General features: G+C 40.6%; 1 protein-coding gene and 1 long non-coding RNA gene across 2 annotated transcripts in view; one reads left to right on the top strand and one right to left on the bottom strand.

Moving 5' to 3' along the window:
- LOC128449716 (uncharacterized) overlaps positions 1–9,526 on the bottom strand; it is a 49,169-nt gene extending 39,643 nt beyond the window's left edge. The window contains exons 1-2 of the long non-coding RNA XR_008339901.1: positions 9,306–9,526; positions 7,577–7,694 (exon numbers count right to left, since the gene is read on the bottom strand). This is a non-coding gene — a long non-coding RNA (uncharacterized LOC128449716). The remainder of the gene's footprint in view (positions 1–7,576; positions 7,695–9,305) is intronic.
- dgat1b (diacylglycerol O-acyltransferase 1b) lies at positions 9,384–27,062 on the top strand. Its single transcript, XM_053433003.1, has 17 exons — positions 9,384–9,734; positions 11,777–11,867; positions 13,355–13,395; positions 14,045–14,130; positions 18,318–18,370; positions 18,799–18,904; positions 21,740–21,868; positions 22,225–22,293; positions 22,479–22,582; positions 23,004–23,042; positions 23,156–23,197; positions 23,333–23,377; positions 23,682–23,794; positions 24,295–24,360; positions 25,302–25,389; positions 25,514–25,576; positions 26,107–27,062. Exons 1-17 carry the CDS (start codon positions 9,496–9,498, stop codon positions 26,254–26,256), a joined length of 1,524 nt encoding a protein of 507 aa, XP_053288978.1. The 5' UTR covers positions 9,384–9,495; the 3' UTR covers positions 26,257–27,062.
- Positions 27,063–27,317: the final 255 nt, after the last annotated feature.

Genomic DNA, 27,317 nt, shown 5'->3' with positions numbered 1-27,317 from the left:
CAAGCTTCCTGAAACTTCTAGAAATGTCAAAAAGATATCTTGTCATTTTGAATTTCATTCTCTTTTTCATCACCTCACACTTGTCACTTGGAGAATATATATTTTTTTCAGTTACCTAGTTTAATTTATTAGTTCATTCATTGTATGTTCATGCACACATAGGAGGCTCTGGTCTTGACAGGTTTTTACATAGGATTGAATGCAATTTAATCAAAAACTGTGTGTCAAAATTAACAGAAAACAGGAGGAATAAGGAAATGGAAATTAGTTTTAGCTTTTTGTTTGAAATTTCTTCCAAAAATCAGATGTGATGACATCATATTGTGACACCCCCACTGAAAACTGAGTGTGAATTAACGAGTGTCAATGGTGTCACTTCCAGCAGATCAGCATAATGACATGTTTCTGGAGTTTTCTGTGTGTGTGGGGAGAATATTATTCCCTCATTAACAATAGTAAAGTGACTGATGCTGCCACACAGCACAAAGCTGCCCTGCTACTGGTTCTATCAAATCCAAATGACTTCGATCATGTGGTCACAAGATGTAAATTAGGATATATTTGAAATTTGCTTTGGTATTTTAAATACATTTTAAAAGGAATTATTAATCGGGTCTAATCCAGAGTTTAAAGGAATATTACATTTCTACTCATCAGATTTCTTTACCATAACAATTCTCAACATCACAACAACCAATGGGGTGATTTGAACAACATGTTTTTTTTGGGTTAGCAACACAAATTCCTGCCCTCGCTCTGAATGTGTGTGAAGGTTAAACTAAATCAGTCACAGTCACTGTTGTAACGTGGCCAAAGCAACCCCGGGAGCGTTTCCTCATCCCCTCCCATGGTGCCGGACTTCATCAGAATTTTACACCCCCCCCCCCCCCCCCCCAAAAAAAAATCATCCTCACTAAACCTTCACGCAGCTTTTAATATTCCTCCAGCGAAACCAGATCTGATGGAATCCTTTTAGGTGACGACACCAAGCTCACCTATTTCATGGGAGGAGAAACACTGAGGCTGCGGATGAAACAGCTAAAATGCTTCTGCGTTCGGAAATCCCTTCCCCTCCACATCACTACTCGTACAGCGAGTGGTGAATGACATTTCCCCAGGCCAGCTGTTAAACATGGTCTGCTTCACATACACACGCACATACAAAATGCATGCGTATGAAAACAAACTGTCTTGTCCCTCTTAGCTTCTTCTGTCTGTCCAACTCCCACATGTGCCCTTTAACAATCTGAAGCAAGTCAAACTATTTTAGCTGGCATTAAACTCCGCCTGCTGCTCGAATATCTCCAATGTACATCACGACGGGGGTAAACTGCTCGGAGAGTAACCTTCCACATGATATGGTTATAACGGAGCTTGAGTTCAATATTTGGTCATGTTTTCTCTAAACTGCGAGGCTGAATGACAGAGGGACGAGAGTCAGAGGTTTAGAGTCAACGTGACATGTGACACAGCGTGATTCATACTCAACCTGACAACATTGTCAACATGAAGCATGTGCTCACAGGCTGTGAGACACAGGTATTTACAATCAAAGAGGGCACTGGATAACATCCTACACCCCGGTTTGGCCGTAGCACATATCCACGAGTAAAGATAAAACTATCCATTCTTCGCCATAATGTTTCACCCATATTTTCCTGCAGTTTTTTTCCATTATATTACATTCCCAACGTTTGTCCAAATCCAATAAATACCAAACTGCAGATATGGTAACTGGCTGAGGATCTGATTTAAATGAGGGAGTCGTCCTGAATAGTCTGATTGGCCCAAACACTTATGGCTTATCAATCTTGCGGTCATGAATAGGTGTATGTGCATATACTGTATATGGATACGTGATTTTTAGCCATGTGTGGGTTAGTGTATGTATATGTGTACATTCTGTTGAGTAATATGGCTTTATGAGGTCAAGAAAATAAATGTTATAGTCCAATTCTAATATTTTGTGATAGTTTTAATAGGGCACTCATCAGGTGAAAGAAAATTATTTGATTATAACATCATTTTAACTACAATTCTCAACACTTTAGGCTCTTTAGCCAAAACTGATTAAAATCCTCCCTTTTTATATAACATTTCTATGTCCCTACAATGATAATATGTACACTAAGAAGAAAAGAGGCACCGAAACATAAGCTGAGGAGAAAAGGTCAATGTTTTCAAACCCGACAGAAGGGACTCCAGAGAGTGGCGTGATTCAGCTATGGGGTTATTTAAAGGATAAGCTTTCAGATATGTCGGAAAACAGGAGGTTACACTACAGTTCTGACAATCATGAGAAGGTTATCCACTATTAGAAAGGCCTGTGGAGGAGTACAGCTCATTTCTCTATAGGGAAAGATGAGTCTAGTAATACAGCGTGTTGCATTACCCAGAACACAAGTACCATGATCTGATGACATGAGGCTGTAGCTCCCCTAACAGCTGTACAAGCAGATTCTTTTACCAGGGTCCTTGACATTTGGAAGTTTGGTATTATTTATTGCCTTATCCACTCTTTTCCCATTCTCTCCCAGACTCCAGTCATCTAGAAGGCAGTACATCCTTCCCTCTTTCTCCTCCTCTCTCCCTCAGACGCGTGGAGATGGATGGACAGTGTGTGCAGGAGTCCTTGGCTGAACCATAGAAGTGCTGACAGGGCGCCAAGCCCTCTAACAGCGCGATGACGCCTCTATCTGTCTCTCCATGATGCACTCTCTCGCTAACACGTGCACACACACGCACGTATTCACAACACCATCACAGGTGCATGTCTAAATAGGTACTTGCACATATTAATGTATGGCTGAACATATACACAGAAAGTGCATACTTGGCTTGCCTTATATCTGCACATAGATTTATGTTTATGTGATGTGCAAATCCACATGAGCAGGCGCTATAGTGTGTGCACAAACACACGTGCTGCATGTGCATGGTAGCAGCAAAACGTGAACCATCTCGATCTATCTAGCGATACCTTTATCGCCCCGTCCAGTCCCCTATATAATCAGCATCAGTCTCTACTGTCAGACACACACACACAAATAGATACACCCACACACACATACACCCACACACACAGGTCAGCTGAGTGATGTTTCGAGTGTGTATTTCTCCTCTGCTTGTGTTAAAGCGAGTCATCTATCCTTCCACAGCTTCATTACAACCTGCAAGGACAAATACTATCTCTCGCTCCCTCTGTCTCTCCAGATGAGGAAGAGAGAGACAGAGATATACAGTAGATAGAAAGTGAAATCCCTCCCCCTCTCTCTCTTTGTACCCCCAACCTTGCTTTTTCTCTCTTGTTCCTCCGTCTCTATATTTATCCTTTGTCTCTTAGATCGCTCACCTATGTTTTCAATCACCTAGCCTGGAGCAAGTGTCAGCATGGTTAAGCACAATGGTTAACCCACTGAAAGATGCAGCAACACACATGCAACAGAGTATAAACAAACAGACAGATACAGACAAAGATAATACAGCCGCCCCCCCAGTGTCCAGATACTTTATGTTAGTACATTTCTTCCTTTTTCCTTTTTTTTTTACATTTAGAGATATCTTAATTCAACAACATGGCCACAGACTCTGAAAACCCTTCCACAACCTGTTCTCCTCTGCCCCCCTGTCTCCATCCTCTATCTCTCCCCTCATTTCCCACAGACCTGCCTTTCTCGACTCGCCCACCACACTCTCCTCCTAAATCCCAATCACCCGTCTCCCCCCCGCACGCTCATCCACACACCTGTTCCCTCTTCCCCAATTAGCCCTGCAGCCACTCGATCTCTCTCTGCAACTGCTCCTCGTTCAGAATCAACAGTGCAGCTACTTAAACTGCTTTTAAATGGAACTGGTGAGCTTGCGGTCGTGACACTGGGAAGTCGTGTGCACAGTATGTTCGGCATTAAAGTTGTCCAGTCACGAGAGCACTGCCGGGCAACAGCAGCATGGACGCTGATATGAAAAATCACTGGTCGCAGGAAATGCAAAGGCTTAATTGCAAAGGGAAAATATTTGAATACGTTTAACTTATCATCCAAGGAAAAAACAAAACCTCCATGTCCTCTGTCATTTCTGGAAGAACATCAGCAAACACTATACAACTAGAGAAATTGGAGCTTTCAGCAGATTCTGGGGTTATTCATACCACTGGCGGGGCGTGCTCATATGGATTGATATGAACATGATAAACATTTGAAGCCAGCATTATTCCAGCCTCATCTCCTCGTCTCTGTCAGATTGTCTGCTTTTGTTCGCAGTGTCCCTTGAGTGAAGAATGCTGTTGTCTGTTCCTATTTGTTTGCCTGCCTGACTAAACTCATGGTTTAAAACCGGGGTGCCTCTAAGCCTGGTTGACTTTCTATATATTCACTGCTTCATCCTTTTTTGTGTGTCTACATTTGACAGCGTCCCTGTGCACAAAGCAAGGTCCATAAAGAAATTGTTTTTTTGACATTTATGTTCAACAAAACAATTACTGGGCTGCAGAGACCCTTCCACATCCCCCTTGAAAGTTTGTTTCAAGAGGGAGTTTGTTATAACTGCCCACTGATGACCAGGTTTTTGTGATAACAGTAAATTAATGTCATATACAGTGCCTTGCATAAGTATTCACCCCCTTTGGACTTTTCTACATTTTGTCATGGTATAACCACAGATTAAAATTTATTTCATCGTGAGTTTATGTAATGGACCAACACAAAATAGTGCATCATTTGGAAGTGGGGGGAAATATTACATTGATTTCACAATTATTTACAAATAAAAATCTGAAAAGTGTTGAGTGCATATGTATTCACCCCCTTTACTGTGAAACCCCTAACAAAGATCTGGTGCGACCAATTGCATTCACAAGTCACATTTGCAAGTCACATAATTAGTAAATAGGGTCCACCTGTCTGCAATTTAATCTCAGTATAAATACACCTGTTCTGTGACGGACTCAGAGTTTGTTGGAGATCATTACTGAACAAACAGCATCATGAAGACCAAGGAGCTCACCAAACAGGTCAGGGATAAAGTTGTGGAGAAATATGAAGCAGGGTTAGGTTATAAAATAATATCCAGAGCTTTGAACATCTCTCTGAGCACCATAAAATCCATCATAAGAAAATGGAAAGAATATGGCACAACCGCAAACCTACCAAGAGGAGGCCGTCCACCCAAACTGAAGAGTCGGACAAGGAGAAAATTAATCAGAGAAGCAACCAGGAGGCCCATGGTTACTCTGGAGGAGTTGCAGAGATCCACAGCTGAGGTGGGAGAATCTGTCCACAGGACAACTATTAGTCGTCTACTCCACAAATCTGGCCTTTATGGAAGAGTGGCAAGAAGAAAGCCATTGTTGAAAGGGATCCATAAAAAATCCCGTTTGGAGTTTGCCAGAAGCCATGTGGGAGACACAGCAAAACATGTGGAAGAAGGTGCTCTGGTCAGATGAGACCAAAATTGAACTTTTTGGCCTCAATGCAAAACGCTATGTGTGGCGAAAACCCAACACTGCCCATCACCCTGAGCACACCATCCCAACAGTGAAACATGGTGGTGGTAGCATCATGCTGTGGGGATGCTTCTCTTCAGCAGGTACAGGGAAACTGGTCAGAATAGAGGGAAAGATGGATGAAGCCAAATACAGGGAAATCCTTGAAGAAAATCTGATGCAGTCTGCAAAAGACTTGAGACTGGGGCGGAGGTTCATCTTCCAGCAGGACAATGACCCTAAACATACAGCCAGAGCTACAAAGGAATGGTTTGGATTAAAGAATGTTAATGTCTTAAAATGGCCCAGTCAAAGCCCAGACCTCAATCCAATACAGAATCTATGGCAAGACTTGAAGATTGCGGTTCACAGACGGTCTCCATCCAATCTGACTGAGCTTCATCTTTTTTGCCAAGAAGAATGGACAAACCTTTCCATCTCTAGATGTGCAAAGCTGGTAGAGACATACCCCAAAAGACTTGCAGCTGTAATTGCAGCGAAAGGGGGTTCTACCAAGTATTGACACAGGGGGGTGAATACTTATGCACCCAACAGATATCAACTTTTTTGTTCTCATTATTGTTTGTGTCACAATAAAATGTATTTTGCACCTCCAAAGTACTATGCATGTTTTGTTGATCAAACGGGAAAAAGTTTATTTAAGTCTATTTGAATTCCAGTTAGTAACAGTACATAATGGGAAAAAGTCCAAGGGGGGTGAATACTTATGCAAGGCACTGTACCGGTGTAATGGGTCAGTGGTGGTTAGCACGATCGTGGAGTTTTGGGTTTGCATGTTCTCCCTGTGCCTGTGAAGGGTTTTCTCTGGGTTTCCTCCCACAGTCCAAAGACATGCAGATCAGGGTAAGGTTAATCTGAGACTCTAAATTGATTTCTGGAAGCTGGTGGAAGGAGAACTCAGGCAGCAACTGATGTCTGACGCAGAAGATTTTAATGTAGACTTTTTGCATCAAGGAGACCACAGACCAGAAGGTGAAACAATATACAAACGCTAACAGAGCAACATGATAACAATTGTCACCCCCAAGTCTGAAGATGTCTCCCACAGCATCAGCATTTATCTCCCTCACCCTGCGTCTCCCATTCTAACAGCACATCAATGAATGGCTGGAATTGCTGTCACTCTCTATGTTACATGTAGGTGCTGCATCCCATTGGATAGTAAACTAAATGGAACTAAACCACATTGTGTCCTTACGTCTTCCCACTGGTGAAAAACGCAAAAGAGTTGAAGTTGGTGAAATTTTTGAAGTTGGTGCCTCTCTGTCTGGATTATCTGAATTAGATATGAAAGCGTAGCAGCTACAATGAACTGTTGGTCGGTCCTTTATCTATAACCTAACCTTTGGTACTGTAAAGAGGGAGAAGGGGGCATCTGGGGAATTTAGACAGGCACTTTTCTCCTGTAGAGATATAATATAATATACAATATACATAATATAGTATATATTATGTATATTGTATATTATATTATATGTGGCATATATAGTGTACATGTGTAGATACACAGATTAATGGAGACATGCTGGGTAAAAAAAAGAGGATTTAAATAAGGAAACAGTCATTTAAAAGGTCATGCTTCTATGGTGAGAGACGGGAGGAAAGACAGAGACATAAAAAAGAAAAGAGAGCTTGTAGAACGCTTCAGTTTTTGAGGCCCTACAGAAATCTTGAATAATACATGGCTAAAACCTCTTATTCTCTAAATTTTAAATGGCTCGCTGTTATCAAAAATAACCTGATCTGTTGAGCATTAGGAGGCTCGCACGCAACACAGTGTGGCTCCTGCTCTATGTTAATGGAAGGAAGAGGCACAGGTCTGCAGTCCAACTTAGAATCAAATATCCATCTCTTTCCCATTAACAAAAACCTTACTTATTAAGATAGAAGAAAATCAGTGAGTTATCTGAAAGGTGCATATTCATTCATGCATTTAATGATAATGATAATAAAAATGTTTTGACTCATCATAAGAGCATGAAACAGATGCTTTTACTGATCAGTTGATTTAGGTTCTGACCAAACACACACTCTAACTGGAGCCACAAATAGAAACACAACATGTGCCTGACTCACCAAAAGGCAGAAGCAGGAGTTAGGCCTTGGACACCCTCTACTGGCTCATACACCGGGCCGATGAAAAGGTTGTGGACACCGTGGGACGTCGACTTGTCTCCTCAGTGGAACAGCCTCCCTGAGGAAGATTATTACAAATTGTCAGAAAACAGGCTCCAGCCACATCCTGGAAGTCTAAAAGAGCTAGTTTGATTTCTGTAGGGAAAAAATAGGGAAATGTAGTCCATCAAGAAGTTTAGAGTTACAACAATTAGTCATAAGTTTCCTATTGATCCCTCCCCAAGGTCTCTTATCCCAACAACCGCAGACAGGCTCATTACTCTAAAAGACAAGTGTATAGACAGTCAGGACTGATAAAGCTGGATCAATGCCACTGATCAGATCCCATCTCGGTATGGATAAGCACAGAGAACTGGAAGAGACAGAAAGGGCGTTCTCATCGAAGGGAAGCTTTCAAACCGCCTTTTGGCTGGAACACACCAAGAGTGTGATGTGACCGTCCCTTCTGACAGAGTCCCAGGGAAGAGAGTTAAAAGGGAAATCCAAATCCAATCCATTAGTGAATTAATAATCCCTAAAAGTAAAGGCACTTCTTTAGCCATAGAGTTGAAGGAGCTTTGACAAGACTAACTGTCTATATTAGTCACACCCCGAGCTGTGTGCGGCTGTAATGCTTGTTACCCACCATCAAACTATGGATGGATGAAGAAAAAATCATCCTTTACACAAGTGGGATCAAATATATGGTGGGTTTTGAGGGTGGAACCAGGAGAAAGGATAAGTTGTTTAATTTACAATATGTTTTTTTTTGCAGCATGGCCATTGCATCAGATCAAACTCACACTTAACTATATATATACTGTTACATAGAGCCAAACTGCTTTATCGTTTGCTGAATATATTATTTTGTCATGATCCAGGTCAATCTGATGAAACAATTTAGAGATATTTCTTCTTTCTTCTATGGATTACACACATATAATTGCGGGAGCGGTCGGGTTTCTTGACCTTACTATGTAAAGTACCTTGATATCATTTATATTAAGATTATACTAAATTAAATGTTATTCAATTATATATGTAATCTTAAAGGCCGTTAGACGTCTCCATTTTGGGGTTTGATAGTTTCTTGATAGGGTGGAGCTTACGATTATAACACGTCTTTATCAGCAGATGTTGTTGGCTTCCTCGCTTATTTACTTACAATAACTAATTTAAACCACACAATTTAAGAAAACACAGAAAAACACTTCTTAAAGTGTTAAGGTATAGATTGTAGGTAAAGATGGACTCAAAAAAGTGGTGAACCTTGTAAAGTTGTTGAAGTCTGTTACTCATCAGCAGTGATAGAACTTCACAAAGCTTTGAACTACAGCCGGTTCATACATTTCCGGGTCTCCTGGAAACATTTCCGATGTAAGTTTAGCTATTGTTATGACTTTTGCATTGCATGTGTCTTCAAATTGATGAAGTTGTTTTATGTTTTGCACATGTTTTTCCTTCTTTTGAGTGTTTTCTTACTGTGCAGTGTGTTGAGCTCTCTCAGCCACCATACTAAGGTCAATCCAGGTCAAATCAAACTTTACTTGCATTTACCATTGACTGTATATTAACATGTCACTTTACTAGCAGAGCTAAATGATAGACCTGGATATATTCACAGTGTGTTGTGTTACTGCAGAGCTGAATAACGAGTCTTTGTGTGAATCAGCAGTTACACTCCGTTCACCTCATGTGGCTCCACGGAGACACTCCCTCCTCCAAGTCTACGTGCTCTCAAGGCGGGCTGTTTGTTTTGGCTTCGCTCCTGCACTTCCCTGTCTTCCAGGCCACTGTGCCACCACATCAACAGACATGCCACTACCCGGAGTAAACTGCTGAAGTGAACTCCTCTCCACTTCCCGTCTGTGTGAAACATCATGGGGGACTCGGACGCGGTCGGGCCACCGCTGTCTCGCCGGAGAAGGGCGACGTTGGCGGCGGGGAGAGGCGCGAGTCTGCAGCCGGTGAACGGGAGGTCCGCGGCGGCCCGTCAGAGCCCGGTGACCGTCGGAGCTGCTGGTGCTGGCGGTGCTAGCATGGTGGACAGCCGCGGTTCAGAGGAGGCGCTGAAGAGCGAGAAGAGGAGCCGGAGGAACGACATGGGTGAACGACTGAGGTCAGTGAGGGAAACTTCCAGAAGAGTTCGAGGCGAGGGACGTTTGTTTGGTGGTGAAGGGGCCTGATGCAGCTGGTGTTGATAGACTTTAGTCCGGGTTAAAGGTCACAGAGACGGGTTAAAGAACCTGTTAGAGTTCCAGTGTTCCTCATTCAGTCATACTTTCAGTCATGTAGATCATTTAAAGACTTCAACACTGAAAACATAATATTCATGGCTAATCTGATATGTCTGTTTTTGGAAAAACAGGACGAAATAGGCTTTGATGTTGATCAGGGGCGAATCTAATGGGGGCCACGTAAACTGTAGTGAAATGTGGACCAACAAGCTTCTGCTCTTAATGTTTCTGTGTTTCTCTTTCATTCATACTTAATATCATGTAAATAGTTTTAAAGCTTCTACGCTAAAAAATAAAGCATTTTTGGCAAACCTACTATTTTGCTTAGGGTGGTCTTTATTGGCCTTGTTTCTGATCAGGGGCGTATCTAACAGGGGCCCCATAAACTGGAGTGAAATGTGGTCCAACAAGCCTCTGCTCATAATATTTCTGTTTTCACTCTTTAATTCAACTATGTAGTTCTAAAAACTTTAGCAATACATCTTTGTGGCTAACTCAATGATACGTTTGCATAGTTCAGGTAGGGCATGTTTTGTTATTGATCAGGGGGCGTATCTTATACATTAACTGGAGTGAAATGTGGCCCGACAAATTTAATCTCCTCTGAGGCCAGCACTTTGTCCCACCTAACACAGCACAGTTTAAGTTGTGAGTGTATGTTTATGCAGCCCTACCTGAAGTTAAAGAAGTGAGTCCACTATAGTTTTAATTATTAAAAACAATCTGCTAAGGCACTTCCATGAAACCAAATACAATTCAATCAATACCAATATAGCAAAAGTTCAGTATAAATGACTACATATTCTTTTTGTAAGCACAGTGAAGAGGTATGAATCTTAATGGATGTTTATCTAGTGTTTGTCATTCTGCCCATAAAGAAAACCACAACCTTCACTCAGACGCAAAAATCCGTCTTTAATCTTAAAAGACATTATGATGTGACATTTCTCTTGATAATTGTCAATGTGAACTTATCCGAATATTTTTATTGCCATATCACCCAGCCCTAACCACAACTCCTACAACTGAGTAAATATGATTCTCCATTATGTACTTTATATTTAGTTTAAGCCTTTTTTTAAGGTGAAGGTCAGTGTTGGGTTAAAAGTCTCCCACGGGCTAAATGTGGCCTTGCAAACATAAAAAATGTTGGCCCTCACAAATGCCCCCACCCCCCTTTATGACATCTTCCCATTTATAGTTATGAAAATGTTGGTAGAATTCAATGAATGAAATAATAAATAAATCTCCTTTGAGTGACTATCTTGTGGCCTATGTAAATCCCAATAGCATTGTAGTAGCTAATAATATGAATAATTTACGTCTCATACACAACAGGCTTACAGAGGGGTCTGCTGATTTAGAACAAAAAGAAAGACACATCCTTATTGACAATAACATGCCTGTCATTCCACCCTAAATGAAATGGGTGACTTTTAAACTCTTGGATCACCAGTCACTTCCCTATCAAGTCACTTGTGCAACTCAAAGAATGCATTTTACATATCAGTATTTCTGGTCTAATGCTCAGGGATATTCGCTGCTTTGCTTGCTAGTGGATAAAATGACTTGGGTTTTGATACAATCCTAAAATTAACTGTTTTTGAATATTTTTATTGCCAAGAGACATAAAACACTAAAAAGTAAGTTTAAAAAACAAGCAAACGGAGTAGGTCGGCCCCTTACTGATCAATAATGAAAGAAGTGCCTCATCGCTGAACCTAATTATTGACTCTTCTTCTTCTTCTTCTTCTTCTTGCTGACAGCAAACACAGATTTCAGTTTAGGCAGACAAAATATAACAACCTCTTCTTTTTTCTCATATTAATCCTTCAATGTGCATGCATTATATTCCATGTGTCAAATATAAATAAAAAATAAGATCATATTACTCATGAATGAGCCATGCCTCTGTCTATTGTAGTGGCTGTCACAAGACACAGGAGTCGCTGCTGAGTTCAGCCAGTGGTTACAACAACTACAGAGGAATCCTCAATTGGTGTGTGGTGATGCTGGTAAGACACACGTTTGTGCACACAAAAAAACACATAAAAACTTGCATTTTACACAAGGATCTATTTCCTGGAAAAACTTTTTGAATGACGTACTCTCAGCCCCATGTGGTAGTTTGAACAGATAAGGTGATTTATATATTGGTGCACACCTAAGATTTGCATGTCATTCCAGTTCTCTGAAGTTTTAAAATATATTTGTATCTCACTTCCTCACAAATAGATGTTGTCTATTTTTAATAGATCTACAACCACCATGTAGGACGTAGTGATAGTTTTACTGCAGCAGCACAGGCTTTACAGTGATTCTTATTCAGCAGGTTGCACTACTGTGTTTATCTGTTATTAGTTTAGATCTTCATATGAAAATTATGAAAGCAACCAGTTTGTCCTCATCGTGTCTTATATATCAAGGAAGTCACAATAAGTACCTATTGATTAGCAGATAATCCACTAGCATGGATGGAAAAAAAAAAGATATAAGTTCCTAAAAATAACTAATATATAAGTCCAGATTGTTCAATCAATTCAAATGTGTTTTCAAACTGATCTCACTGTGTCAAATCTCTAATATAGGCGAACAATTAGAACAAAATAAAAACAATTAGTTGTTCAAGTTTCAATCTGTATTATCTTAAAATCCTTGCTCCTCTTGTCTGTGCTGCCTCTGTCGCCTCACACAGGAACGCTCTGCTCACTATTGTCCACCATTTTTTGGGCAAACAACTGAACATCACAACCTGAGTTGTCTGATAGGTCAGTGAGGCAGGTCAGAGGTCAGGCAGATCATAAAGTTGTAAGGCGCCCTCTGCTGGATTTGAAGGAAACCTACTTCATACAGTTTGTTGTGCCAATAGGCTGTGAATTGTGAATTCTTACAGGTCATTACATCTTTTCCCTCACATTCGAACAGATGTTTGATTTTCAAATAAAAAGTGACAGCGCTAATGATTAGCAAGTGTAGTGTATGTTAAACTCAACATCTAGTTGGGCGCTCACTCCTCTGTGCTCAGGAGAAGTGACAGAATATAAGAGAATAGGAGAGCAGAGGAGGCTAGCAAAGCCTTTTGTTAATCCAGGCTTTGAACACAGATTTTTTTTTTTGTTCATCGCAGGAGGTTTTCCTTCTTTCTCACTGAACTTCTGTCCCATGCCCAGGCAAAGATCCTTTGTGCTGGGTAATGAGATATTACAATCCATATAGAGGGAAGGAGAGTGAGGGGGAGAGATACAAAAAAAAAAGAATGGTGGGAGGAGGAGGATGAAGAGGGGGAAAAGTGGGGTGAGCAGAGAAAAGAATGGGATGTACAGTGTAGAGGGAGAGAGAAAAGCCTAGACAAGGAGAGGACTGATGTGGAAGGACAAGTTCATTGAATTAGGAGGGAAGAAGTGACAGTGAAGAATGAAAGAAACATGGAGTATTTATTGTGTGAAAAACAAACATATTGAAGTTTAACAGGGATATCTCTAACCTTTGTGTGTTATTCTAGGTGCTGAGTAATGCTCGCCTCTTCTTAGAAAACCTTTTGAGGTGAGTACATCTGGAGTCTTAGTCTCTTCTTTTTCACATAAATTATTACCACTTATTTCAAGAGGCTTCCTGCGCTGCTTAATACCCAGTGTGTCAGTCTCAGACAGTGATTACAATGTTGTTATGAAATGAAATATGCTATGAAACGGGAAATTTCTACCAGGGTTGTAAAAATGTTAAAAACTTTTTCCGCCTCTTACGAAGAAGACCTCTATTCTGACAGTCGCCATTATTTATGGAAGATATTTTGACAAGTCATAATAATCCAAGATCTGCATGCATTTCACTCAGGCTCATTGAAATTACTTCCTGGGTCTCTCAGCAGAGCAGAGACATTGTTAATGTTTCTAGATACTTGGGTTTTGTTCCTGCTATGACAAGTGTCTGATTTAAGAAAAAGTCAATATGGATAATATCTATATCTGCTGTCACTTATAAGCAACTGACCGAATTCAAATTGTCCCTCAGACAAACTACCTCAATATTATCTTTTAAAACTCTTTGTAAAACACATTTTTATATTAAGCTATTGGCTTTATTAATCAGTTTCTCAATCCAAACTGCTTACTCATACATCTTCATTTAGATTTCTCCTTTTTTAAATGTGCTGTTTCTCTCTTTCTTAATTATTTATTTGTTTGTTTGTCAGATACGGTGTACTGGTGGACCCTATTGAGGTGATTTCATTGTTTCTGAAGGACCCCCACAGCTGGCCAGCGGCATGCCTGGTAATTGGTAGGTAAAATTATCCCAAATAGCCACACTATGGAAAGCAGACAATGCAGTATATTCCCTTGAGAAATATTTCAGTTAATAATTAATATGAATGATTATCTGATAATGATCAGTTTAGCTGGGGTGGGGACTCACTTCAAAATGTCACCTCTGGTGCAGAGCTGCAGCTTGAAAGGAAGAAAAGACTGAAATGATTTCTCAAACTGGAACAACCAACTGCAGCAGCAGCCTCAATAACTGATAGGAGAGGCGTGGGAGTCATATGCAGCTTTGTGGAACTGAGTACCAATATGTCTGACAGTGCCCCTAAACAAACCATTTCAAGTGATGTGTACCATTGGGCTGATTTTAAAGCAGTAAAAACTTTTTTCCCTCATCGTATAGCACAGACGGTGGGATCTGCCTCATTTCAGTCGATGCCTTGTTTTAAGACACACAGGGGCACATGCTATATTCAAAGTTCTTCCAGTGTTTATTTTTACGGCATGTTGCAGTGGAAGTCTGCAGTGGTGCAGCTCACAGTGTCTCCAGAGGGACAATCACCTGCTCTATATACTGCATGCTGGTACCGTGCTGCAGAGAGGGGTGGTGAGATAAAAAAGAGAGGGAGAGGGATCGTTGGGGCGGGGAGGGGGGGGCATGGGGAGGCAGAGTTATGGAAGAGAAAATGAAGTGGGTGATTGTGTACAGGGAGGGTTGGAGAGAGGGTGAAGAAGCCAGGAATGAAAAGAGAAGGAGAGGGATGAGAAAGAGAATTGATATAAAGTGATGCATTGACACAAGGCAGGAGAAAAGAGACAGTGGGCTGGGTGAGTTAGGGTGAATGACAGGTGGGAGTGAGAGCCTGTTAACAGTGACATGGGGAGTGAAGGACCTCATTCCCAGAGGCCACTCATTACTCATATTCATGCCTGAACAATATGTAGCAAATCTTCATTCAAACTTAAATGACTAGACCTTTGTTATATAGGTTCCTCTGTTTGTAAAGGATCCCGATTATTCAGTGTCCCTTAACGTTAATACAAATTTAAGACATTACCTCATATGTGAACATGATTTGCTGCTGAGTTACGTCAGGTAGGTTTTCACCTGCAATGGTGGTGAAGACAACAGCTCCCATGATCCCACGCTGCTTTGACGACATTAAACCAGGTCTTATGGTTTTAGATCCGTAGGGGCCGAAGTTACTGTTTGTCTTAACACTAACTTAACACACAAACATATCCCGGACCACTCACTCAGCTGTCGTCCTCTGACCCGCTACAGTTTAACAATGAACCATAAATATATTTTTTTAATTCTACGTGTTTCCCACTGGTCATATTGATTTGTGTGTGGGCACAATATCATCATTGACTACCACACATTGATTTTCATTTTTTTTTTTTACTATTTCAAATGAGTAAAATCTTATTTCACTGTAGAGCTGAGCACAGCATTGATTCACTCAGCCTCGTGTTGCTCTCTCTTTCTCTCAAATACACTGAGATCAGACCCGTCTGTCATAGTCAGATGGGCTAAAAGCAAGAAAGATTTGGTCCTTGCAAAAAGAAAAGATGAATGTGTTTATTTTCATATAAAGCGAGGAAGTGAGATCTGATCACAAGGGATCCCGAGAGACGCATGTTGATGCCAGCTGTGAACATGGCCTATGATCGAGTGGGTATCATTTGCAAAGGAAACTGGTCTGTGAATGACCATTCGACTAAATGTATTATACTCTAATGTAAGGTTTTACACTACATCATAAGTGTGCTGCTTTGGAAATGTCCGCCAAAAGCTCCTCTGCCGATACCTAGTGTACAGTTTATGGGCATCGAACAGGTGCTAAATGGTGCTGTTTGTTTCAGTTTGATGCATGAGTGGGTAAAGTAGCTGGTGTTTGTCAAAGATGCTGAGCAGGCCTGTTTCCAAAAGAGATTTAAAAAGCACATTACAAATAGCACGCTGTGAAATTCTTCTCATCGCTGTGCTTTAGTGAGTTGAGTCTTTGTGTCTGATGAACACACCCACCCCCCCACCCCCTCCATCCTGGCCGACAAGTTAAGACCACTCCCCTAAAACTTGTGTCAAAGATTAAATGAAATATCATTTAGTCAAATTAGTTTGTTTTACTATTTAGACCATATTTTCAATGGAGGAGCGAGTGACACAATCTTAAGCAGAAACAGTTTAATATTTCCTGATGCTCCAAATTGAATATTAATTTAATATACACCTTTGTCCCTTTGTTAAAAGCCACGTGGATAATATAATGTAAAAATAACTTTTATAATAATAACTTTAATTGAATGGCACTTATCTAAACAAGGTTACAAAGTGCTTCACACACAAAAAGTACAGGAAGCTGATCTCCTAACTGATTGTGAGTTTTATCATAAGGTGCTAAGGGTAATGTAAAAAAATATTTTTGCCTTAATACAGAATCCTATTTAACTATATCGAGAATCTTTTCAGAAAACAAGTGAAGAAAACTAACTAATTGTAAATTATGGCAGGTTGAATAAGATTCTCTAAGATGTGTCTAGATGAGCCAGTTTAGTGCACTGTCACCAAAAAGTGTTGTATCTTTGAGGCCATTGACTGAACCATTAAAGACTTGGATTTGGAATCATAATGCTGCTGGGTAGTTTCATCAATGACAGGATAATGTGCACGAATCAAAAACCTTGTCAGTTTACACATCTGTGCTTTCTACGTTAGATGGATTGACATGCTAATGCTCGGATTAGTGTCTTAAAATGGAACAATTGCTGCAATTATGTGAGGCTCAGTCTAGTCTAGTCAGGGTAATGAGCAGTTGACATATCAGTGGTTTCTTCAAGTTCGTTCAGCAATGAGTTTCCCTGTAATTTAACCTGATACTGCTGCCAAATTCACACCTCACTGAATCAGGGTTTGTGGCCAACACTGATGCATAATAAAGTGTATATTGAAGCACAAAACTTTTTGACCTATTTTTGGGCCAATAGAAACCGCTGCTTTGTGGATATTGTAGCTGATGGTAACAAAACAAGTTCTCTCTTCACTCTCTGCTCGGGTGTGGTGAAAAAGGCAGTTGAAAAGCCAAAACCAGTACTGCAGGTTCATGACTAAACAAGTTGAATTATGTGGAGCTCCAGTCTTTTGCAGTAATGATTCTAAATGTCTATCAATTCATAATCCAACTAGGAAGGAACTCAGTAGAGTCTACCCCTCTGCCAAGGCCTAACAGTCCCCTTATGAAACCACATTTAAATTCAATAGATCAAAATCTTCTGGAGCTGCACCAAACTGCATACAGTCATAACTATCAGTCTCCTAAACTTTAAAGAAAGTGAAAACAAATTCCTGGAGCCGCTCCCCCTCGTTTGGATTCACACCACAATTCTGTGGGTTCTCCCTTGGGTCATGCCCCACCCCTCCACAGTTACCCAACCGATTGAGTAGTTCTTGGAAATGTATACGACAACATTACATCCTTGGCTGTTGTAAACAATACCGACTATTTCTATATTCATACGAAAAGCTTGTCAATATTGCTTTGTGAGATGTACATTTAAATGTAATAATGTTCGACATGTGGAGGAAACAGAACAGTTTGGAGACCAAAGAGGAACAACACACAACATAGTGTTGCTGCAATCACAGTTGTCCCAGGAAATTGGGAGCTGCCTCTTGAAATTCAGCTCTTTTCTCAACTGTTACATTGCCGACTAGACTCTTTTTTTTTTTACCTCAATTTCATAATTTAGTGGCAATTTTATCGGCCCAGCAGGTAGAGCAGGTCATCCTCTAACCATAATCTCAGCGATTGGATCCCAGTCTACCCCATTCCGAAGTGTCTTTAGGCAAAACAGTGAACACTAAATCGCCCCTCTGGCTGTAACAACAGTGTGTGAGTGATGTGTAATAGAGAAAGTGCTACATATTGATGCACTGTATTAATGTGTGTGGGGGGGGGGGGCTAGCTTTAAATGGCTTTAAGTGGTCATCAAGATGAGGAGAAAAGCTCTATATACATGCAGAGCACTTACCATTTACAATTTTACACACACTCAAACATGAGTAGTATTAAGTCTGATGTAGACCTCTAAATAAAAAGTTTCATTGTGTCATTCCGCTGGAATCCAACAGAAGTGACCCTGTACGAAGAAATGAAGTGTATTTGATGAACTGACCCGAGCCTCTCTTTGTGTTTCTGACAGTGTCCAACGTGTTCATTCTGGTGGCTCTGTACACCGAGCGGCAGCTATCGAAGGTGAGTGGAGAAACCCTTGTTGCACTTTAATACCAAAGCGCTGTGGATTTGAGCTGAACTGTTGAATTCAAAGCTTTCCCCCCCGACACCTAGGAGGGATTATGTCTCTAAAACTAACTGACCAACCTTCCCCGACTGCATCTGCATATGTTAAATGGGAAATTAGTTTCACCATCTGTATTTAGGACATATTCAGTTATGCTCTGTCTGCTTGGCATGCGCATGGAAAATTATGAGCCTTTTAAAACTTTACTAGGCCACCGTAACTCTAAATGTAGTTCTGTGTTACTCCAGTTCTCAAAGGCCGGGTAAACAAATGGTTGAAAGTGTTTTATGTTTTGCTGATGTATTCTAAAGCAGGACATCTGACTGCTTTTTAAGATTTAACATAAAACCTCCTGCTGCCCCTTCTCTCATTTTCTACTCAGAGTTCATTCAGTGAACCTGTGGGATTTCTGGTCCACTGCATTAACATGGCAGTCATTCTAACATTCCCCGCTGCAGTGATCCTGCTGGTCCCCTCCGTGACCCCAGGTAAAGTGTTTCTCGCTGTTATTAAAATACTGCCTCTGCCTGCTCGCTGCAAACGACTCTGCATAACCAAGACGGTGACTGTGACCGTAGCACCTATTATGCAGCTGCGCCATTATCTATTCATTGGTGGTTTACAATGTACCCATGGGTATAAAACAGAAAATAATGTGATTGTAATGAAGATTAAGAGCACGTTCACGTCCCTGCCCTTCAGAGAAACAGTTGACCAGTTGGTGCAGTAAAAGACATGTCTTGTACGGAGACGTAATTGGAATCGGTTAGTGGTAATGGAGCAGTTGGTCATGACTGGATTATTTCCAGCTGGCTCATATGAGAGGAGAGAGGAGAGAGGAGAGAGGGAAGAGAGGAGAGGAGAGGAGAGGAGAGGAGAGGAGAGGAGAGGAGAGGAGAGGAGAGGAGAGGAGAGGAGAGATAGGGGAGAGGGGAGAGAGGAGAGAGGAGAGGAGAGATAGGAGAGAGAGGAGAGGAGAGGCTCATTTAAAGGTCACCTTCTTCTGTCCTCATCAGGCTACATGATGACACAAAGTATGACCACCTCCACAAACCATGCTTTTCACTAAGATACTGTAAACTACATGATTACCTCGCCCATGAATGTTCTGTTTCCATCCCTTTTGTTTATTGAGCAGCGACCGAACGAATTGGGGAAGAAACCATTACATTTTGGTGTGGATTCCGATCAGGGGCCGGATCCAAGAATTTCTTCACACTTTCTTTAACATGGAGAAATAGAGCGTTTTACACCATTTGCCTTGATTTATCTGAAAATGATTCATGGATATTGATGAAATGAATCTCTGAGTGTGAGAAATTTGGTGCAGATCAAGATAAGTGAATTGAAATGTGGTTTTATAAGGAGACTGTTTCCTTTTAGTTCAATATATAATGACTCTGAGGCACTTACTCAGAACATTAAAGGTGCAATGCTTATTTAAAAACGACTCCCTTTTAAACTACTTGAGAGATCTTACTTTGCCAGTGTCATGCTAAAAGCCATTTTTTCACCCCCTTATGTCCTCACTTGCAAACTTTACCACAATCATAAGACAGATATTGATTTACAGGTGTGATCACGCACATTTTTTTGTGTTAATTTAGAGAGATCTCCAATTTGGGTAAACTCTCCTCTTCGTTTACCTCTCCTCTCCTCTCATATGTTCTCTCACCGGGAGGTGAAGGAGTAAAGGAGTCAGTCCATCTGTGTGTCTGTTCTCTCTGTGCTGCTGTTCACACAGGAAGGGCAGCTACAGAGGGCAGGTGTGTGTATGCACAGATGTGTGTGGGTGTGGCAATAGTCCCGGAGTATGTGACTAGTATTCATACACAGTATATATGAAGCAGAGATACAAAATGTTCATTTTAAGTCATGTTACACTTCTTTTGAGGAACACTGTAGTGGTGAAGCAGAACTGTTCTCTGCTTCCATTATTTCATTATTTCCTCTTTGCTGTTTTTTCATGGGGCAGGTCTGGTGCGCAGAATGTGTTTCGCAAGACGGGGTAAAACACACTGTAACGCTCTGTTCATTGGACATTAGCAGTATCCTTAGAGGTAACACATGAAGACACTGACTTAGAGAGCAACAATTCAAAATGAAGGAAATTAATTGTAGGACAGGGATGGACTCAGCACTTTTTATGCATTCGCACTGACAGTGGAGGTGGCTTTGTGTAATCGCCTGTTCATCCCAGTCTTGTGAACGCGATATCTCAAATGCTCAGTTCAACTCAAGAATGAACTGATTGGATCTGGTTGGTCCAAGGTCAAAGTCCCGGTGACATGAACATTATAGGTTCAATGAGAAATGTCAGTCAGTGCCAATGTTATTTGAATTTCTCATCTTAAATTCCAAACTGGATACTCATCCATATTGTACAGTTGAGGTGTGAGGTGCTAGCTTGGCATCTGAGGTATGTGCAGTAGGAAGCATGTTGCCACATGGAGCTGAGCCTGGTTGGTCTGAGAGTGGAACCACTTTGAACCTTTTACACCAACTCCCCCAAAGAGGACAGACATGTCTTTTAGTAGAAAATGAAGCATGTTGATTTTAAATCAGTGAATCATCATGACAGTCACAATACAAAAAAACTCAAAGTCAACCAAGCAGAATAAAACCCCTGCTGTGGGGTTTGATCTGCACCTCACCTTGTAGGCAACCGTTTTTTACTCTCGTGTGCAGTTTGTTCACAGGTATGATTTTGTTAGTGCATGTATGTTGGTGTGTGTTTTTCTCTATGCTCAGCATGATCCACATGATCCGTTCAGAGGGAAACTGCTCAGTTGGAGTGTGTGTGTGTGTGGGGGTGTGTGCGTGTATGTGCTCAAGATTCTCAAAATATGCTCATTAATCTCCTTCTAATCAGTTTTCCCTTATCAACCAATAAACACTGGCACACACACACAAACACTCAGTGGTAAACAACTAGCTCTCACTGCCCTCTTACTTTGAGTTGAGTTCATTTATTTTACTGGGCTTGTTGAGCTGTTTGTCTAAGATCAGATGACGACCTCTCTTTCCCTCCATTTTCCATTTTTTAATTCCTCCTTTCTCTCCATTTGTTTTTCTCTTGCTTTACATCCTGCCCCAGTCTCTCCCGTCATCCTTCATCTCTTATTGTTTCTTCACTTTCTTCTCCTCTTTCCATGTATCCCTTCCTCTGGACTATTTTTTGCCCTCCATTGTCTTTCCCCTTATTTCTTTTCCACTTCTCTTTGTACATCCTAGCAGTGTAACCGGTGATTGCATGTTTCTGCTCTACAGCCTCATCCATAACACAATTTAAACATGACTTCCTCTCTCTACTCTCCCCTCAGTTGGCGGCGCGTTCGCACTGGGTGTTTACACCATTCTCTTCCTGAAGCTCTACTCCTACAAGGACGTCAACATGTGGTGCAGAGAGTTGAGTTCTGTCAAGGCCAAGAAGCTGTCCAGGTCGATGTCTTGTAAGTCGCACAAACACACACAGACACCGTAGCCTCTGTGAATCTTCCTCATCCAGAGGATCCTCCATGCTCCCATCATGCTGTTACAGTGACATCTTATGGCAGAATTGTGTAACAGCAGCCCTAAATTATTGTTGTTCTCGCAAACAATTCAATTGAAATTTTAATCAAATAAGATTTTAGATAAATTGACAGCTGAATACATTTTTTTTTCTAGTTAATGATTAATGGTATTTAAAGGTCAAGTTTTCTCTCTATTTGTATGTAAAGAGCCATGAAATTAAATATTACAGAACACGTTATTTTAAGTGTCACTAGATGAAGCATATGTATGTATGTATGAATTTATCCCACAGGTCCAACACCGCAGCATTTCAACAGAGGTGACCAACTGGTGTGTTATCCTGGCAACCTCACCATCAGAGGTACTGCAGCTTTCTAGCTTTCTTTTTCACAGCTGCTGTTTTTTTACATGAAATAGTTTGTAACGCAGGGATTACCTGTTGTTTAATGTTAAAATGGCTGCTGTGATAAAAGTCTACAGGTCTAGTTTCTGTCATGTATCACTGCCTCTATGTCATGTTTCATTTTGCCACATTTATCATCACAGACATGTATTATTTCGTCTTTGCTCCGACTCTGTGCTACGAGCTCAACTTCCCTCGCTCTCCGACGATTCGCATTGGTTTCCTGCTGAGGAGATTGTCTGAAATGGTGAGGAAATGTTTCAAATCAGCAACAGCCCCCAAAAAACACCTACATTCACTGAAGCGATATGTTCAAGGCAAAAAACGACGAAATTAATGCTTAGGAGTGACAGTCTCACAAGCATATTAAAAAAACATGATGATTTAAAAGCTGTACATAGCTTAACATTTGGTTGAAATGATTGTGATGGGGGAAATCATTATTTTCCAAACAATTATGATATCTGAGATTTTGGGGACAACTAGAGAATAAAGACCAACAGGTCAAGAACATAAGTGATCAGAGAATCAGAGATGAAAACTTTCTATGTTCTAATTATCTGTCTCATGTTGTCATATCGCTTCTGTTTTTTTAACAGATTTTGTTGTTGACAATTTATCTGTGAAAAGATATTACTCACTTTATGATTCTGTGTCTTTCTCTTCAGCTGTTCTTCACCCAGATGTTAGTTGGTCTCACGCAGCAGGTAAAGTCAAACCGAAACTGATGTATGATTATAAAGTCTGAATTAAACAAGCATGGACAATAACTCTGATAAAAACCTTGCATTGTTTCTTTTTTCTTCTTTTTCTCTTTCAGTGGATGATTCCCGTCATTACAAGCTCCATGAAACCACTGGAGGTGAGAGAGGGGATGACAGTGGAGCTGAGACTGCAAAGAGTATTATGGGATGGGTTGTTTTCAGATGCAGAGTTCTGCTGTGCATCATTTGTTAACCTATGGGTCTTTTCTCTCCTCTCCTCTTTTCTCCACCAGGACATGGATCTGTCCAGAATGACTGAGAGACTCCTGCGATTAGCTGTGAATAAACACCCAAAACATGCATCGACATTACCACAACCTTTGTTCATTTTGTTTGTTTGAATTTAAATTCATTTCCTGTGGAAGATCAGGTTAACACATGATAGAAACTACTCCACAGTCACATTTTTTCCGAAATGAAGGATTACATTGGTTACACACTGCATCCCGCACACAACCATGTAAATGATGACTATGTTTGAGAATGTGGGGAAGAACATTTTAGCATGAGGCTTTTATTTGTACTTTTATCCTCCCCTAAATGTCTCTCAGTCACAGTTTTATATTCTCATACACCCTCCAGGTTCCTAATCACCTGCTGTGGCTCATGTTTTTCTACTGGTTCTTCCACTCGTCTATGAACTTCAGTGCCGAGCTGCTGTGCTTTGGAGACAGAGAGTTTTACAGGGACTGGTGGTACGTTTGTGTGACTGTGTTTGTGAGGTGTGCTGCCTGGGTTTGTTCTGCTCAGGGTCACTGCACGCACTGTTTATTGCTTGTAAATGGTAAATATCTCTATTTATATAGAGCGCTTTTCAAGTCTTGATGACCACTCAAAGCGCTTTACAGTGTAGTTTTTCCATTTACTCAGTCATACATTGCAGCACTTTATCACTCACACTGTGCAGTAGAGGAATGTGCATGCAGACAATTCAGTAACTAAATGTATGTATGTAAGTTTAAATGAAATTATTTTAAAAAAGATTACATTTTTTATGCATCCTTTTATTATTGTACATTAGCTGATTGATGTAAATTTCATGACTTAGTTTACTTGAGGATAATTTCCTGTTTTCCCATGTGACAATACCGTTTTATCACTTTTTCATATCCATCAACATTAATCAGACAGCCACTGACCTGTCATTTAGACCCTGTCGTGCTTCATCACTCTTATTTGCTGACTCCTCTTTCAGGAACTCTGAGACTGTGACATATTTCTGGCAAAACTGGAACATCCCTGTACACAAGTGGTGTCTACGGTGGGTTACTCGCACACTAACACATCGAGGGGAAGAGACGAAATTTATCAAAGTGAACGCAGGAGGTTTGATGCAGGGAGAAAAGACTTAAGCAGTCAGGGCTGATGTATGTGGGGGACCGATTCATCAGGCTGTGAGAGCAAATGGAAGTTATAAATACAGTGTTCACAGCCAGGCACATAAGTAAATAAAAGGCTTTTTAAGGACTACTTACTTTGACTTCCTGTCAGTTAAGAAGACGCTTCAACATTTTAGACGGCAGCAAAATAAAATGATAAATGACTCTTTTCTACCATTTGTGTCGGAGTATTACTTATTTTTTTCTGCCCATATTTGAGTGTGGATAGTTGACCTAAGCCAGGCCGATGTCAGAACAACAGTTTAAACTATAGTTGGCTGGGATGATTTTTGAAATCTTTCCGATCCCTTTTAATGACCCCAGTGTCAAGGCCCCAGGGGGTGATCTATATTATATCAGCCTTGACAACATAACGAGGGGGCCAAAATAGATTCTCATTTATACCACATCACTTGTATTTCTTATTGTGTATGGCAGTACATTTTGTTCATTCTTTATAATAAGTTTGATAAAAATAAAGACATGTTGGATTTGGGTCAGACTCAGTTAGTTTCCTCATGGGCTTGCACAAGCTGCGCTCTAGTCCACATTCCCATTTTGAGTTGCTTCTCAAAATTATATTCATGATTGATCTTTCTGCCAAGTATTTTCTTGACAAATCATTTTGTCAATAATATGAAGGATAATAGTAAAATAAAACATCAAATAAGTGTCATACATGATAGGAAAGTGAACAGCAGTGGGTTTTGGACCAAGTGAAACGGAAATCTTGAAAAATAAACTTATCGAGATGTAGATTTATAATTTCAATTCTTCACTGTGCATCAACGTGTTTGATAATCCGTCTCTGCCTGTGTTTCAGCCACTTTTACAAGCCGCTGCTGAGGAGAGGATTTAGTAAAATGATCAGCCAATCAGCTGTCTTCTTCTTGTCGGCTTTCTTCCACGAGGTAAGAGCTGAGAACCAGAACAACTTTCAGTGATGATCTACTGTAGACTAGTCTCAGACTTTAGTAACCCCTACCTGATATTAGACCATAATGCCCCCTGTTCTGTTTCCTGTCTGTGTGTCAGTACCTGGTGAGTGTTCCTCTCAGGATGTTCCGAATCTGGGCCTTCATGGGCATGATGGTGCAGGTAAGACCCAACACCTCATTTAGCTGATGTTAAACTTACAGCGCAAACCTTTTAAGGACATTGTATTGTTAGTGTTTAGTGTTTATAGTGTTTTCTTGTTTCTGATATTACTTTTTAACATCTGAAAAGGTTAAAAGTAGGTGAAGATGGGCTGGAGGTAGTGAGACATTGATTAAATAGTTCATTAGTGCAGCTCAATCATATGTGTTGTGGATGATGTTCCTGTGGGATACTTTAAAAGGTGTTCTCAGTGTTTGGCCTTGGCTCCACTATCATTAAGGTAATTAATGGCCTCAGTGGCAGTGCAGGGCATGTTTGATGTATCGTGGGGGAATATGGTGGAACAATAGGTAATACTGTGTAAGTGCCTCTTGCTCTTTTGCTGACTATGTTAGTTTTTTAATCACGTGTGCTGAGTCATACACCTCAGACAAGAGGAATCTGGACACTCCGACTGTAATTAGTCATTAAGAGAAACACAATCACCCACCGTGTTTATTTAATTAGCTTTTTCTTTATTGACTCATCAGCTTCCATTCGCCTGGTTCGTCGGGCGCTTCCTGCGCGGTAACTACGGCAACGCTGCAGTGTGGATGTCCATCATCCTCGGTCAGCCGTTCGCCGTCTTGATGTACGTCCATGACTATTATGTCATGCAGCACAGTCAGGAGGCTAACTGATGCACACACACACACACACAGAAACAAACCACATGTAGTTTCTTTGTCTCACTCTTCTTCCGCCTGCATCTCATAAATACGACTTGTCTGCGGTACAGAAAATGAATACTGTCGCCTGCATGTCAGGATGAGCTGATCATGATGACAGCATGTTTACATTAGACCCCTTGGCTCTGGTTTCTCTCTGCTGGGAACAATTGCTCATGGGAAGTGGACTGTGTAGAGAAATGTGTACCTGAAACACTATTGTACAGCAACAACATAAAACTGCAGCTTGTTACTCAGATGACTTTTCTTCCAGAGCCTTGTTAAGTTGCCAGTTTGAGGCTGTAATGTTAGTTTATTGGATAATTTATTGCATTTGATTCTGCAACAATAGCGACGTGCAGGATTATTTATTGACCGTTAATGTGTCTTCCCTTTAGGGCTCTTTGGTGACTATCACTGAATTTGATCAAAAATATAACACACAATGTTTTGCAAGTGCCTTGTTGGAAGTTATTTCCTAGATTTATGAAACCACTGTGATTTTATTTCTTTGACAGCCAAATTGTCCTAATCTCTCTATTCTGCTAGAAGAACATTACAAAGAATAATGAATGTATGTTGAATTTATTGGATTATTTTAATAATCTGTTTTACTCTGTCAATTATGAAAACAGCCAGCATTACTGTACTTCTGTTTTGTTTTGTTTGTTTTATACCTGATGTGCCATGACAATAATACAACACATATGCAATCACTTTTTTTTAAAGTCTAAAAAACAAATCATATGCTTAATAAATGAGCTTGTGTTTCATTTCAATTACCTTTTGTGTCTCCTGTTATCAGAATCCAGACAAGAACATCTGCTAAAAGCCCAAATCATAAACACACCACGTGAATGACATTTCACACGTCTCTGTGTCATCTCCACACACGGTCACTACTCATTCTCTGATGCTCCGGGGTTCAGTCAAACATGCAGGACACCAGGTCTTAAATCATTAGTTTCTGAATGTGGTTCTCACTGGGCTGAAAATCAAACTGAAGATGTTGGGATTTTCACACTCTATCTACT

Source organism: Pleuronectes platessa, chromosome 10 (assembly GCF_947347685.1).
Source record: "Pleuronectes platessa chromosome 10, fPlePla1.1, whole genome shotgun sequence".
In the NCBI taxonomy this organism is placed as follows: domain Eukaryota; kingdom Metazoa; phylum Chordata; class Actinopteri; order Pleuronectiformes; family Pleuronectidae; genus Pleuronectes; species Pleuronectes platessa.
Note: the sequence above shows the minus strand (reverse complement) of the source record. Positions and strands in the feature narration are given on the sequence as shown.

Excerpts from the sequence above, each read along its gene's own strand:
- dgat1b (XM_053433003.1), top strand. The coding sequence starts at position 9,496 with ATGGGGGACTCGGACGCGGTCGGGCCACCGCTGTCTCGCCGGAGAAGG. Across the intron at positions 18,905-21,739 it reads GGTCCCCTCCGTGACCCCAG|TTGGCGGCGCGTTCGCACTG; the intron begins GTAAAGTGTTTC and ends CTCTCCCCTCAG. Across the intron at positions 23,378-23,681 it reads AGAGACTCCTGCGATTAGCT|GTTCCTAATCACCTGCTGTG; the intron begins GTGAATAAACAC and ends TACACCCTCCAG.